Source organism: Piliocolobus tephrosceles, chromosome X (assembly GCF_002776525.5).
Source record: "Piliocolobus tephrosceles isolate RC106 chromosome X, ASM277652v3, whole genome shotgun sequence".
Classification (NCBI taxonomy): Eukaryota; Metazoa; Chordata; class Mammalia; order Primates; family Cercopithecidae; genus Piliocolobus; species Piliocolobus tephrosceles.
In genome coordinates, this window is record NC_045455.1 from 3,817,697 (window position 1) to 3,830,369 (window position 12,673).

At 43.7% G+C, this 12,673-nt stretch overlaps 1 protein-coding gene across 1 annotated transcript in view; it reads left to right on the top strand.

Moving 5' to 3' along the window:
• The window catches only part of COL4A1 (collagen type IV alpha 1 chain), a 152,480-nt gene extending 142,448 nt beyond the window's left edge, over positions 1-10,032 (top strand). The window contains exons 50-52 of the mRNA XM_023217643.1: positions 3,962-4,076; positions 6,588-6,760; positions 8,645-10,032. Coding sequence (XP_023073411.1) covers positions 3,962-4,076; positions 6,588-6,760; positions 8,645-8,726 — 370 coding nt within the window. The 3' untranslated portion in view covers positions 8,727-10,032. The remainder of the gene's footprint in view (positions 1-3,961; positions 4,077-6,587; positions 6,761-8,644) is intronic.
• The last annotated feature ends 2,641 nt before the right edge of the window (positions 10,033-12,673 follow it).

Genomic DNA, 12,673 nt, shown 5'->3' on the forward strand with positions numbered 1-12,673 from the left:
TTTAAAAATCATACAGTAACACACACTCCCAGTGCCACCAGTGTTTGCTCCCTTGGGTGGTATTGCACCCATTGAAAATGCATGTGTTTGGCTCAGCGATTTCCCTTAAGTATTTATCCGCACTAATATCTGAAGTATGTTTTCAGACCCCAGGAGCCTCCCTGATAGGAAGTAAGATGGGAAACTGAAATTATTACGACTGAAAATAACATGACTGTCCTCTCTTTGCCTCTTTCCTTCTAATTACAAGTTTATTGCTGGCCAGGTACAGTGGCTCATGCCTGTAATTCCAGCACTTTGGGAGGCCAAGGCAGGTGGATCACCTGAGATCAGGAGTTCAAGACCAGCCTGGCCAGCATGGTGAAATTCCATCTCTACTAAAAATAAAAAAATTAGCTGGGCGTGGTGTCGCATGCCTGTAATCCCAGCTACTCGGGAGGCTGAGGCAGGAGAATTGCTTGAACACAGCAGGCGGAGGTTACAGTGAACCAGGACTGCACCACTGCACTCCAGCCCAGGTGACAAGAGCAAAACTCTGTCTCAAAAAAAAAAAAAAAAAAAAAAACTTATTGCTTAGAAATACTCAGAAATAATAGGAAAGTGGCCAGTGAACAAATTCATTTGACTAAGAAGCTATTCTGTGATTTTACTTTTTACGTATTAAGATAATAAATGATAAAAAAGATAAAAAGGTTTTTATATTCCCTTTAAAGAAATCAGCAGTCTTTGACTACGAAGAAAGATGTAGCAGTATCAGCTAAGAAGTGCCCTGCATTCAAGAGAAAAGGGAAAAGGAAAGCAAATGCTTGGCATCACCCCTGGAGCTCCTGCCCAGCTGCCCCAGGCTGTGCCTTTAGCCCAACTCCTTTCATTAGATGAACATGCCCCGTTTCGGGGAAGACTAGGGTTATGTGCCAGGCAGGTCCTGGCAGATCACAGTTTAGTGAGAGAGCTATGTCACGTGGGACCATGGACCAGAGGGCTGGAAGGCGCCTTCTATGTGGGAGAATCTTAGATCTTTGATCCCCTTACATTAAAATATCTACTGACCGTTTTCTTTTCTTTCCTTTTTTTTTTTTTTTTTTTGAACTATGAGAAAACTTAGTTTATTGATCTTAAAATGGAGACTATCATTCATGACACTTCCTGAATGGCACTCTTCAGAATGCAGGCAATACTTCACCTGTGCGAGTGGCTGCCAGATATTGACTGTTTTGAGACTTTCCTTGCTCAGAACCATGCCTGATAACTAGAAGGAAAAGAAACAACTTTTGTGGGTTTCTCTTTTTAGCTTCCTTTACACAACAGGTAGAAAAAGACTATTCATTGATACGTTTCCTATTTACTTTCTTGACAGCGTTAACATTTGACCTGGATTCAGAGCTCCTTGACAGGAGCTCTGGCATGCCTTGGTGGTATTCCAAAACCAGGTCTCAGAGAAGCTGTGTGTCTGAGACCGGCATTGCTCTGTGATGCATTCCTTTCAGTAAAACAGCCCTGGTCTGTGGGCACCAAGAGTCTGAGGTTTCTGTGTGTTTTAATCCTCAGACGGGCTCGTGAAACCAACTTGGAGCTGCTAAACCTTAGAGTCTAAGCAAGGGGCGCGGCATTTCCCACTTCATGTGTAATTGGACCAGAAAGTCCTGAAATGTCCCAGGACTTTATATTTCCAGAATTTTATGTCTGTTAGTTGACATCTCGAAGCTCAGCAGGAAGAGACCTTCCCAGGCGTGTACTTGAAGCCGCTGCCTTTGCATCAAGTCTGCCTCTACGTCCCTGTTGTAGAGAGGCTGCCCCTTTGTCCCCGTCTCTGAGCGGGCAGGTTTCCATGGTTACTGAACTTAGTGGTTTCCCACGACTTCTCAAGAGTTACAGGTTCCTTCTCAGGTCTTCCCTTTAGGGAGGTCCGAAAGCTAAATTTTAGAAACAGCAAATGACACAAAAGCCTTCATTTTGAGCAGAAAGGGTGGCAGTTTTACTGCTTTCATCCTGATAGTAGGGCACCATTTTCTAAGTACTTTCTAGCTTTCTGCAGACAAGACTCACGACATAAATACTGATTGCTAATTGCTCTGACGAAAAGACCACTGGATTGAGAGCAAGGAGAACTGCGTTTTAGTTCTGTCTGGGACGCAACTAACCCTGGCCTTAGTTTCTTCTTATGCAATATGGAGAATCTGGCCGTGTGAATTTTAAGGAATCAGACAGCTCTCGAAGCCTGCGATGGGGCAGGACCACCCTCTCTATAGACCCTTGAATCCCTCAGCCCGGAGACAGTCTGACAAAGACAAAACCCTTCCCTCCAGGCTGTATTTCTAGGTCTCGTGTCTAGCAAACAGATGGTGGCAGATGTATGAGGCCAGTTTCAGTCACTGTTGTTTAAGTGAACCTTTTAATTCATCTGCATTTGGGTGAATAAAATAGAAAATTGCACACACCACACATACACACGTACACACACACACACACACACACACACACACGCACATGTCCATGGAAAATCAAATGACTCATTCAGCCCTATTCCCCCTTCTGATCCACTTTCATGCAAATGTCCCAATATAACTAGGTGTAATTATTAACACCGTTTATAGTCATTTATCAGCATTGTTAACACTCTGTTCGTTTTGTGACTCGAATGTAATTATTCACTGTTGGTGTTTAATTTTTTTTTTAAAACAAAGCATTATCCCACCATCAAGGGTTCTCTTCACTGAGAGGGTCTTAGTCAGAGCACTGTGCTGTTTTAATTTATTTCTGGTGCAGTCCCAAGCCTGAGCTGAATCAGCCTGGCTTGGGAGGCAGCCTGTCCTTGGGAGGGTCCTCTGGGGGTCACTTCAGCTGCAGTGGATGCTGATGGCCTCAGACCTTGGGCAGCTGAGCCAAGGGGGCAGACCAGGAAACAAGTTTCCCGCAAGAGACCCATGTGGACATGCAGCCTCAAGTTCATTAAAGCAAAAGCAGTATCTGTCTTCCTCAACTCACTAAGTGCATTCCTTACACTAAAGATTATTCATGGCTTCAAACAAACTGTTGCATTCCAGAAGGAGTAGCTCTTGGATTTCACCAGCATTTTTTCTGAAGCATTTATTGTGCTTGTGGAAATACATACTCATTGTCGAAAGACTGGAAAACACTCAAATGCCCAAAGAAGAAAAGCCGCCTGTAAACCCAGCCCCTCCGGGAGAGCCACTGTTAGAGCTTTGCCTTCCTATTTTTCCCTTCTACAAGACAGACAGTTAAATAACTCGTGTTGGATCTATTTTTTAAACAATTTTTTAGAGGCAGGTCTCGCTTTGTTGCCCAGGTCGTAGAGCAGTGGCACACAGGCAGGCCGAACATAGCTCCCTGCAGCCTTGAACTCCTGGCCTCAGGCAGTCCTTCTGCCTCAGCCTCCCGAGTAGCCGGGAGTACAGGCCTGTGTCCTGCTCGAATTTTTCTTTTCTTTTTGAGATCGAGTTTCACTCTTGTTGCCCAGGCTGGAGTGCACTGACACGATCTCGGCTCACTGCAACCTCCACCTCCCAGGTTCAAGCGATTCTGCTGCCTCAGCCTCCTGAGTAACTGGGATTACAGGCATGCGCCACCATGCCCAGCTAATTTTTTGTATTTTTAGTAGAGACAGGGTTTCTCCATGTTGGTCAGGCTGGACTTGAACTCCCGACCTCAGATGATCCGCCTGCCTTGGCCTCCCAAAGTGCTGGGATTATAGACATGAGCCACTGCACCCGGCCATCCTGCTCTATTTTTGAATTGAATGTTTTAATCCTGAGACAGGCTTATAAAACCAACAGGGAGGTGCCAAACCTCAGAGTCTAAGCAATGGGCACGTTTCGCACTTAATATGTAATTGGACCAGAAAGACTGAGTGAGGGCGTTGAGTGTTGATAATGGGGCAGTGCATGGAGGGTGGCCTCTGCCCTGCACCCTGCTGTGCTGAGTGTCTCTGCTCCACTTCCAGGTGTGCTGTGTGTGAGGCGCCCGCCATGGTGATGGCCGTGCACAGTCAGACCATTCAGATCCCACCGTGCCCCAGCGGGTGGTCCTCGCTGTGGATCGGCTACTCTTTTGTGATGGTAAGTGTCTGGGGAGACGCTGTATATCCTGGGAAGAGCCCCACTTGCGCCCCATAGTCGCCTCTGTCTGGTGCCTCCACACCTCGGGGTTCTCTGCATCTCGCTGCTTAAGCCCCTCCTTCTTCCTCCAACCGACCCCTTCCAAAGCGTGCCTGGAAGCCTGGCCTGCTCTGCCTGGTGACAGCAGGGGTCTCCAGCACCAGCCAGAACACTCCTCTGCTCAGAGCCAAGGTAGCTGGGATGAGCATCTTCCTGGAAATGCAGGCCCAGGCCTCTGCGTCCCTGTGGCTGCTCCACTCAGGTGCTCTACAGCTCTGTTCCAGCACCAGCAATATGAACAGCTTCTCTATACAACCTGCTTCTCCATACAACCAGCTTCTCTATATGAGCAGCTTCTCTATATAACCAGCTTCTCCATGTGACCAGCTTCACTATATGACCAGCTTCTCTACACAAAGTGGAGGCCTCTTTCAGGGAAAGGAGGAAGAGAGCCTGCACATGGGGAGTACACATTCTACTACAACACGAACGAGCTGGAAAGCAGAAGCTTGAGTTAGGGAGAGAATACCCGAGGGCTGGCTGTGGCCTCCACGAAGGCTCTCCTGGACCAGTGCCGCCTGGGACCCTTCCCACCGGGCAAGGACTGCTCTCCCAGCCCCAGGGCTTCCCTTTCCCACAAAAGTCAAGTGAAACAGAAAACAAGGCCCTTGTTGGATACGCTCATTGTAGCTTGTTTTATTCTGTTACCTCAGTTGGCAGTATTGATTAAATATATACAAGTCGTGAACTTGTAAGATCAGAGTTATCCCGGAATTTGCCAATTCCCAGTAAACGACTCTACACACACATCTGCATCATCACTGGAAAACCTAGTCCCATCTTCACATTGTCAGGAATGGGCGAGTTGTACATTTGACCCACAGATGAACATTATTTATTATCTGACTGACAGGGAACAGGGCTTCATAGCTATTTTCTTCTGTAAATTATTCCAGTTGTAGAAAAAATTGGCAGGAAAGCATTCTTTTTAATGTTTGAGTGAGGACGCTGAGCGGAGATAACAAGATAACTCATGGGTGCGCCCCAGCCATGTGGAGGGTCTGCTCCACCTTCCGGACGTGCTGTGTGCGAGGTGCCCACCATTGCCATTTCCTTCTACTGGATTTTTCTTGTGCTTTTCTACACATTTTTCCAAGTGTAGAAAAAGTTGGCAGGAAAGCAATTTTTAAAATGTTTGTGCACATGTACAAGTTTGATTGTATGATTGGCTGTGTTGATTGTACTGCAGTTAGACTCTTCACGTTTCAACACCACCGCCAGATTAACAGGTTGTTCCAATAATTTGAAGGGCTGCATTGTAACTACTTTATCGAGAGAGCCAAAAACGTTGAACATGCAGTATAGAGAAACAGGACACTAACAATGATATAAGCATGCCATTGTCATTAAAAGGGAGATTGGATTTGCCACTCCACAATTATAAGAAATACCGAGTGGAATCTCAGTGTGTCAGGGAGAGTCCGGAGCTGCATTCAGGAACCACAGGAAAGCCGTTGTCACCCCAAACCCTTGTCCGGGTGTCACAAAGGCCTGAAACAGTGATTGCCCATAATTTCTCGAAATCAGGAGCAAACAAAAATAATGACGTTCTGGAGAACAGTGTCTTCCAGCACCTCCTCCGAGTTCTCAGGACGATGGCTCTGGTCTGGAGGTCCCTGTCCTTGCCTCTGCTCTGCCTTGAAGCTGTGTGATCCTGGTCATATCCCAGAATGTCCTCATCTGGGAATCAGTGGAGTTAGCCTTATTCTCAAAGGTCCCTTGTGTCTCCAGAATTCCAGAGTTCACATTTCCCATATCTGAATAATCGTCATGGGGATCTGTCATAATGTCTTAGTCAAGGTTGTATGTCATTCATTTTAAGGTCTTGATTTCTGAGTACAGGAAGGTCCTACTAAAACCTGCTAGACCAAAATGCAATTTGATAAAGTTATGGTAGTAGCTATTTTTTTCTCTTACTCTTGTTTTTCTCTCTTTTTAAAGAAGAAAAATTGAATGATTATTCTTTACCTTAAGATAAATAGCATCTAATATAGCAAATACAGGAATGCATTTGTAAAATCTGATTCCACATCAGTTGTTTGCAATATTGTTTGAACATTTTGACTCATTCGTCTCATGCCCCACGTTTGAAAGGGTGGGAGTGTTTCAAATCTAATACGTAGTGAGCTCTTCTTTAAACTCGAATAAAGCTGAGCTGGTCATCTATTTGGGGAGCAGCCGTTAGATGTTCCCTGGGGCCATGTTGAGCACTACGGGGCCCCAGCCATGCAGGCACTGGCTTGCCGGCCAGCCCGAGAATTTGGGCACAGAGTGTGTCTTGTGGTGACCACATGAGGCTGCAGTGTGTGGCTTTCCAGAGGGAACACCCTGGCGCCTTCCTGGAAAGGATCGATCTTTCTCCCGGTGTTGGAGGAGGGAACCTCTGACTCACGGCTTGCGTCTGTTCTGCAGCACACCAGCGCTGGTGCAGAAGGCTCTGGCCAAGCCCTGGCATCCCCTGGCTCCTGTCTGGAGGAGTTTAGAAGTGCGCCATTCATCGAGTGTCACGGCCGTGGGACCTGTAATTACTACGCAAATGCTTACAGCTTTTGGCTCGCCACCATAGAGAGGAGCGAGATGTTCAAGTAAGTGGGAGCGCTGCTTTTTTGCAGGGTGCTGGCCCCTTTGTGACTTTATTTTTCAATCATCCACGATCCATAACGTCTTCCAAAGCAAAGTCTCGAAGAACAAACGTAATGAACATTTGATGCTGTTCGACATGGGCAGATCACCGAGACGATTTTCAAAGGCAGACCTTGTGTCATAGGTTTAATTTTTTCATATACTGAAGAACCGTGAAAGGAAAAGGTCACTTTCCATTTTTTCTAGGTGAATGTACTAAAAAGTAATCAAAGCAACTGAAATCTCCCAACAGAGCATGTTTGAAACACAGTATATTTAATAGTCCCGGGGAAAAGAAGTGAGCAGCATTCATTTTCATGCCATTTATAACACCGATCGTAACGTACACTTGGTGTAAGTTCTGAGTGACTTCACAAGGTATTTTTTTAGACTTGCGCAAATAGAAAATAATTTCAGCACAAATTCAGCTGAAATTGAGAGGGAAGACCCTTCCTTTTCCGTTACCCAGATCTCACTTTTAAAATGGCTGTCCCAAGGGGCTACCAACCTTGCTGGAGTCGACTGGGAGCCGGGCCGGTTCCCGAAGGCCAGAACCCTCTATCCGGAGCCCCAGCTACAGCCCTGCTGGAGCTAATAATGCAGGAGGCTGGCGGAGCTGGGACAGCTGCTTACTGTTCATTTCCAAAACAAGTGCTCCTCACCCCTGGAGATAAGCCTTTCGCCTTCACCTTTTTTGGAGAGAATCGTATGGAACTCTGCTATGATCCTGTCTCTTTCTAGCTTAGATAGTAAGAGACAGAACAGCATACTCACTCCTCTAATTCGTTACTCATCCAAAAAGTGCCACGTGCCTAACTGCTGGTTTATTGGAGCCTTTCAAGGCACTGGAAACTTGACATCAATGCTGCAGATGGAGTTTAGCCATTCACTACCAAAATGAGCACACTTTGTTCATGCCTCAGCCCCTGCAGTGTCCTCTTATAGGGTTGATAGGTAATGATGGGATTTTTTTTTTTTTTTTAACCAGCAGCCTGATACAATAAACTAAAATGTTTTCCCAAAGCAAATTAGGTAAGATCCCATTAATTTAAATAATAAACTTGAGGGTACTGGAATTTGTACCAAACGTTGCTAAAACAAGCAGCCTCAATTTTAGGATGAGGCACTCTCATAAATGGCTATTTTAATTTTATTTTTTATTTTTTTAAATTTTAATAGAATTTTCTCAGTACCAATTTTAGTTCAGATTTTACCTTTTCAACAATCAAAATAATGCAGAGTTTCTAAGCTTGAGAAACATTTGGGACATTAAATGTCTTTCCCTCTTTTTGGCCTCAAAGCAGACCACAGACATCCTTCAAAAGTTATAAAAGTATTTTGAGGTCTAGGGAATTACTCCAGATTTATGACTCATCACATCATTCCACAAATATTTAATGAACACTTACTGTGTGTGTAAAGTGTTGCAGGGAAGAATAATATCTTCTTCTTACCTTGGAGGAGTTTATGATCTAATGGAGGAGAAAGGACCAAAAGTGAAATTGTAGTACAAGGAGGCAGGGTGGCACAGAGGGGAGTGGCCAAGGCTTCGGAGCCAGACCGACGTGGCGGGACTTCAGCTGTGCCCTAGGGGGCTGTGGGCACTGGGGCAGGTGTTAGGGCCTGGGTGTGCAGATGGTAGGTAACCCTCAGTGTTCTCTGTGCCCTGCACCCAGCACATGCCTGCTCATGGTAAGGTGGACAGCAGTCACTGGATGGTACCAGGTTGGGGCCTGATGCCAGGGGCTGGGCTGACCCCTTAGACATTTCTGAGCAGGGCAGGACTGCCATGTTTCTGATGTGTTGTGAAATGATGGCCAATGGTCTGTCTCTGTGTTGTATTTTAGGAAGCCCACGCCGTCCACCTTGAAGGCAGGGGAGCTGCGCACGCACGTCAGCCGCTGCCAAGTCTGTATGAGAAGAACATAATGAAGCCTGGGTCAGCTAATGTCACAACATGGTGCTACTTCTTCTTCTTTTTGTTAACAGCAACGAACCCTAGAAATATATCCTGTGTACCTCACTGTCCAGTATGAAAAGCGTAAAGTGCCTTATAGGAATCTGCGTAACTAACACACCCTGCTTCATTGGCCTCTACTTGCTGAAGGAGAAAAAGACAGCGATAAGCTTTCAATAGTGGCATACCAAATGGCACTTTCGATGAAATAAAATATCAATATTTTCTGCAATCCAATGCACTGATGTGTGAAGTGAGAACTCCATCAGAAAACCAAAGGGTGCTAGGAGGTGTGGGTGCCTTCCATACTGTTTGCCCATTTTCATTCTTGTATTATAATTAATTTTCTACCCCCAGAGATAAATGTTTGTTTATATCACTGTCTAGCTGTTTCAAAATTTAGGTCCCTTGGTCTGTACAAATAATAGCAATGTAAAAATGGTTTCTTGAACCTCCAAATGGAATTACAGACTCAGCAGCCATATCTTCCAACCCCCAAATATAAATTTCTGTCTTTCTGCTATGTGTGGTACTATGCAGCTGCTTTTGCAGAAATCACAATTTTCCTGTGGAATAAAGATGGTCCAAAAATAGTCGAAAATTAAATATATATATATATATATTAGTAATTTATATAGATGTCAGCAATTAGGCAGATCCAGGTTTAGTTTAACTTCCACCGTTCAAATAAAGCTTACATAGTTTTCTTCCTTTGAAAGACTGTGCTGTCCTTTAACGTAGGTTTATAAAGACGAGGATATTGAATGTGAAACATCCGTTTTCAGTGTTCACTTCTAAACCAAAAATGATGTATCGCCAAAACCAAGCCCAGGTTCACGAATATGGTGTCTATTATAGTGAAACATGTACTTTGAGCTTATTGTTTTTATTCTGTATTAAATATTTTCAGGGTTTTAAACACTAATCACAAACTGAATGACTTGACTTCAAAAGCAGCAACCTTAAAGGCCGTCATTTCATTAGTATTCCTCATTCTGCATCCCGGCTTGACAAACAGCTCTGTTGAATCACAGTATCCGTATTTTCACACGTAAGCACATTGGGGCCATTTCCGTGGTTTGTCATGAGCTGCGTTCACAGACCTCAGCAGGGCATCGCATGGACCGCAGGAGGGCAGATTCGGACCACTAGGCCTGAAATGACAGTTCACTAAAAGTCTCCAAAACATTTTTAAGACTACTAAGGCCTTTTATGTAATTTCTTTAAATGTGTATTTCTTAAGAATTCAAATTTGTAATAAAACTATTTGTATAAAAATTAAGCTTTTATTAATTTGTTGCTAGTATTGCCACAGACGCATTAAAGGAAACTTACTGCACAAGCTGCTAATAAATTTGTAAGCTTTGCATACCTTAGATCATTTTTATTTTGCACTTCTTCCAAATGAGAGTCACAGACTGGGGGTGATTTATAGTGACTACAACAAAGAGAAAAAGATTGGTGTTCTCCATCTCTTCCTCTTTCGTCGCCTCCTCACTCCCTCCTTTGCATCCTTCCATCTGTCCCCCAAGACAGCTGTCATCCATCCATTCATTCACTGTATAAATGCCACTTCCCAGGCATTGGTTAAATACAAGATAAACAGAGATGAATAGCACGCATATATAGCCATTAAGTGTGAATCCACTGGGGGGTTAGAACTGAGATTTTAGTTATATTAGGAGTGAAGCAGAGGGCTGGATTCCAAGTATTACTTGATGTAGCCAAAAAAAAAAAAAAAAAAAAAAGATGACAGATCTCTTTTCCCTAATGACTTCAGCTTCAGTTTGAACTGGATCAGAATATAGTCCACAGAGAATGAGTGTGTTACTGAATACTCAGAGAAAAGCTCTTGATATGGTGATGTTCTCAGTTAACTTACCCACCAGAGCCATCGTGAAGACCAAGGACAGAATGTGAATACGCAGCACAGTGCTCCAGGCAGGTCATGCGGCGGGGACCCGATTCGCCACCTTTTCCCCACTTCTGACAAAAACGGTGAAAAGCGTTCTTTGGTCTCCTTAGTATATAGAAGGGTAGAGAAGAAAGTTAAAATCGTTAGGCTTTGTTTCTACTGAAGTTACTGAGAGGTAACTGAAGTTATTAAGAGCCACTTTAGAGCATTTCGTACATGTATATATATTTTGTGTAGAAAATTTTGTATGCTATATATATATATATGTACAAAGTTCATTTATCATGTTTGTTATATACAATTTAGTATCTCTAGGAAAGTACAAAGAAGATAATATGACACTGTGGATCCCGATACTCAAATCCCATGCATCTTATACCCGTTATTCAGAAAGCAGTTTTTATGTTTTTTAAATTCACTTACAGTAAAACTGACTTATTTTGATGTACAGTTCTATGAATTGTGAACTTATAAATAGGTTCACATACCCATAACCAAATCAGCACGCAGAACAGTTTCATCACCTAAAAATCTTCAAACCTGTAGTATGTAGAACAGTCAGGCACCCTAACCTGGTCATCAGCCGTGGAACTCTTCCCCCATCATAGATCGTCTATTCAAGAATGGAAGAATAGACTTGAAACTGTCTTCTTTCACTCAGCATAATGTATTTGACATTCCTTCAAGTCGTTACGTGTATCAGTAGTTTATTCCTTTCTACTGCTGAGCGGGATGGCATTTTATACACATACCATCCTTCACTTACCTATTCACCTGTGGAAGGATATTTGGGTTGTTTCTGGGTTTTGGTGATTATAAATAGGAATAAACATTCACATTCAGGTTGCCTGTGAATGTAAGTCTTCATTACTTTAGAATAAATGCCCAGTACTAAGCTGTGTCATAGGGGAAGTATGTGTTTAATGTTCTAAGGAGCTGCCAAACCATCTTCTAGGACGGCTGCACCATGCTGCCTTTCCTCCAGCAACAAGTGGGAGCTCCAGTGGCTCCACATCCCCTCCAGTATTTGGCATTGCCAGCAATTTGTGTGTGTGTGTGTGGTCTTCTCACAGGTATATATAGTGGCATTAACTATGGTTAATTTGCATTTCTCTAATGATTAATGATGTTGAACAGTTTTTGGCGGTCTGTATATCTTGTATATCCTTTTTTTTTTAAGTGTCTGTTAAACTTTTGCTCAGTCTTTCTAAAAATTTTATTTTATTTTGTTTTATTTTTAGATGGGGTCTTACTCTGTTGCCCAGGCTGGAGTGCAGTGGCATGATCTCAGCTCGCTGTAACCTCCACCTCCTGGGCTCAAGTGATCCTCCCACCTCAGCCTCCTGAGCAGCTGGGACTACAAGTGTGTGCTACGCATCCAGCTAATTTTTTTTTGTATTTTTGTAGAAACTGGGTTTCACCATGTTGTCTAGGCTGGCCTCAAACTCCTAGACTCAAGTGATCTGCCCAGTTCGGCCTCCCAAAGTGCTGGGATTACAGGTGTGAGCCATCATATTCGGCCCCTTTGCTCAGTTTTTCAGTTGGGTTGCTCGTCTTCATACTGTTGCATCCTGAAAGTTATTCACATATTCTGGTTACAAGTCCATTTTTGGATAAGTGATTTGCAAATTCATCCACTTAATGATGTCTTTCACAGAGCTAAACTTTTTTGCTTTTTAAAATTTCAGCTTTTATTTGAGATACAGCGGGGTACATGTGCAGGATTGTTAGATAGGTGTATAGTGCCCGGTGGTGAACATGGTACCCAGTAGGTAGCTTTTCAACCCAGGCCCCATCCTCCCTCCCCGCTCTAGTATTCTGCAGTGTTGACTGCTTCCATGTTTATGTCCATGTGTAAAGCTAAAGTTTTTAATTTTGATGATATCCAACTTATCAATTTTTGTTTTCTTCCACTGGACATGCTTTCGCTATTATGGTTAAGAACCTGCTGATACACCCTAGCTCACAAATATTTTCTCTTGCATTTTCTTCTCAAAGTTTTAA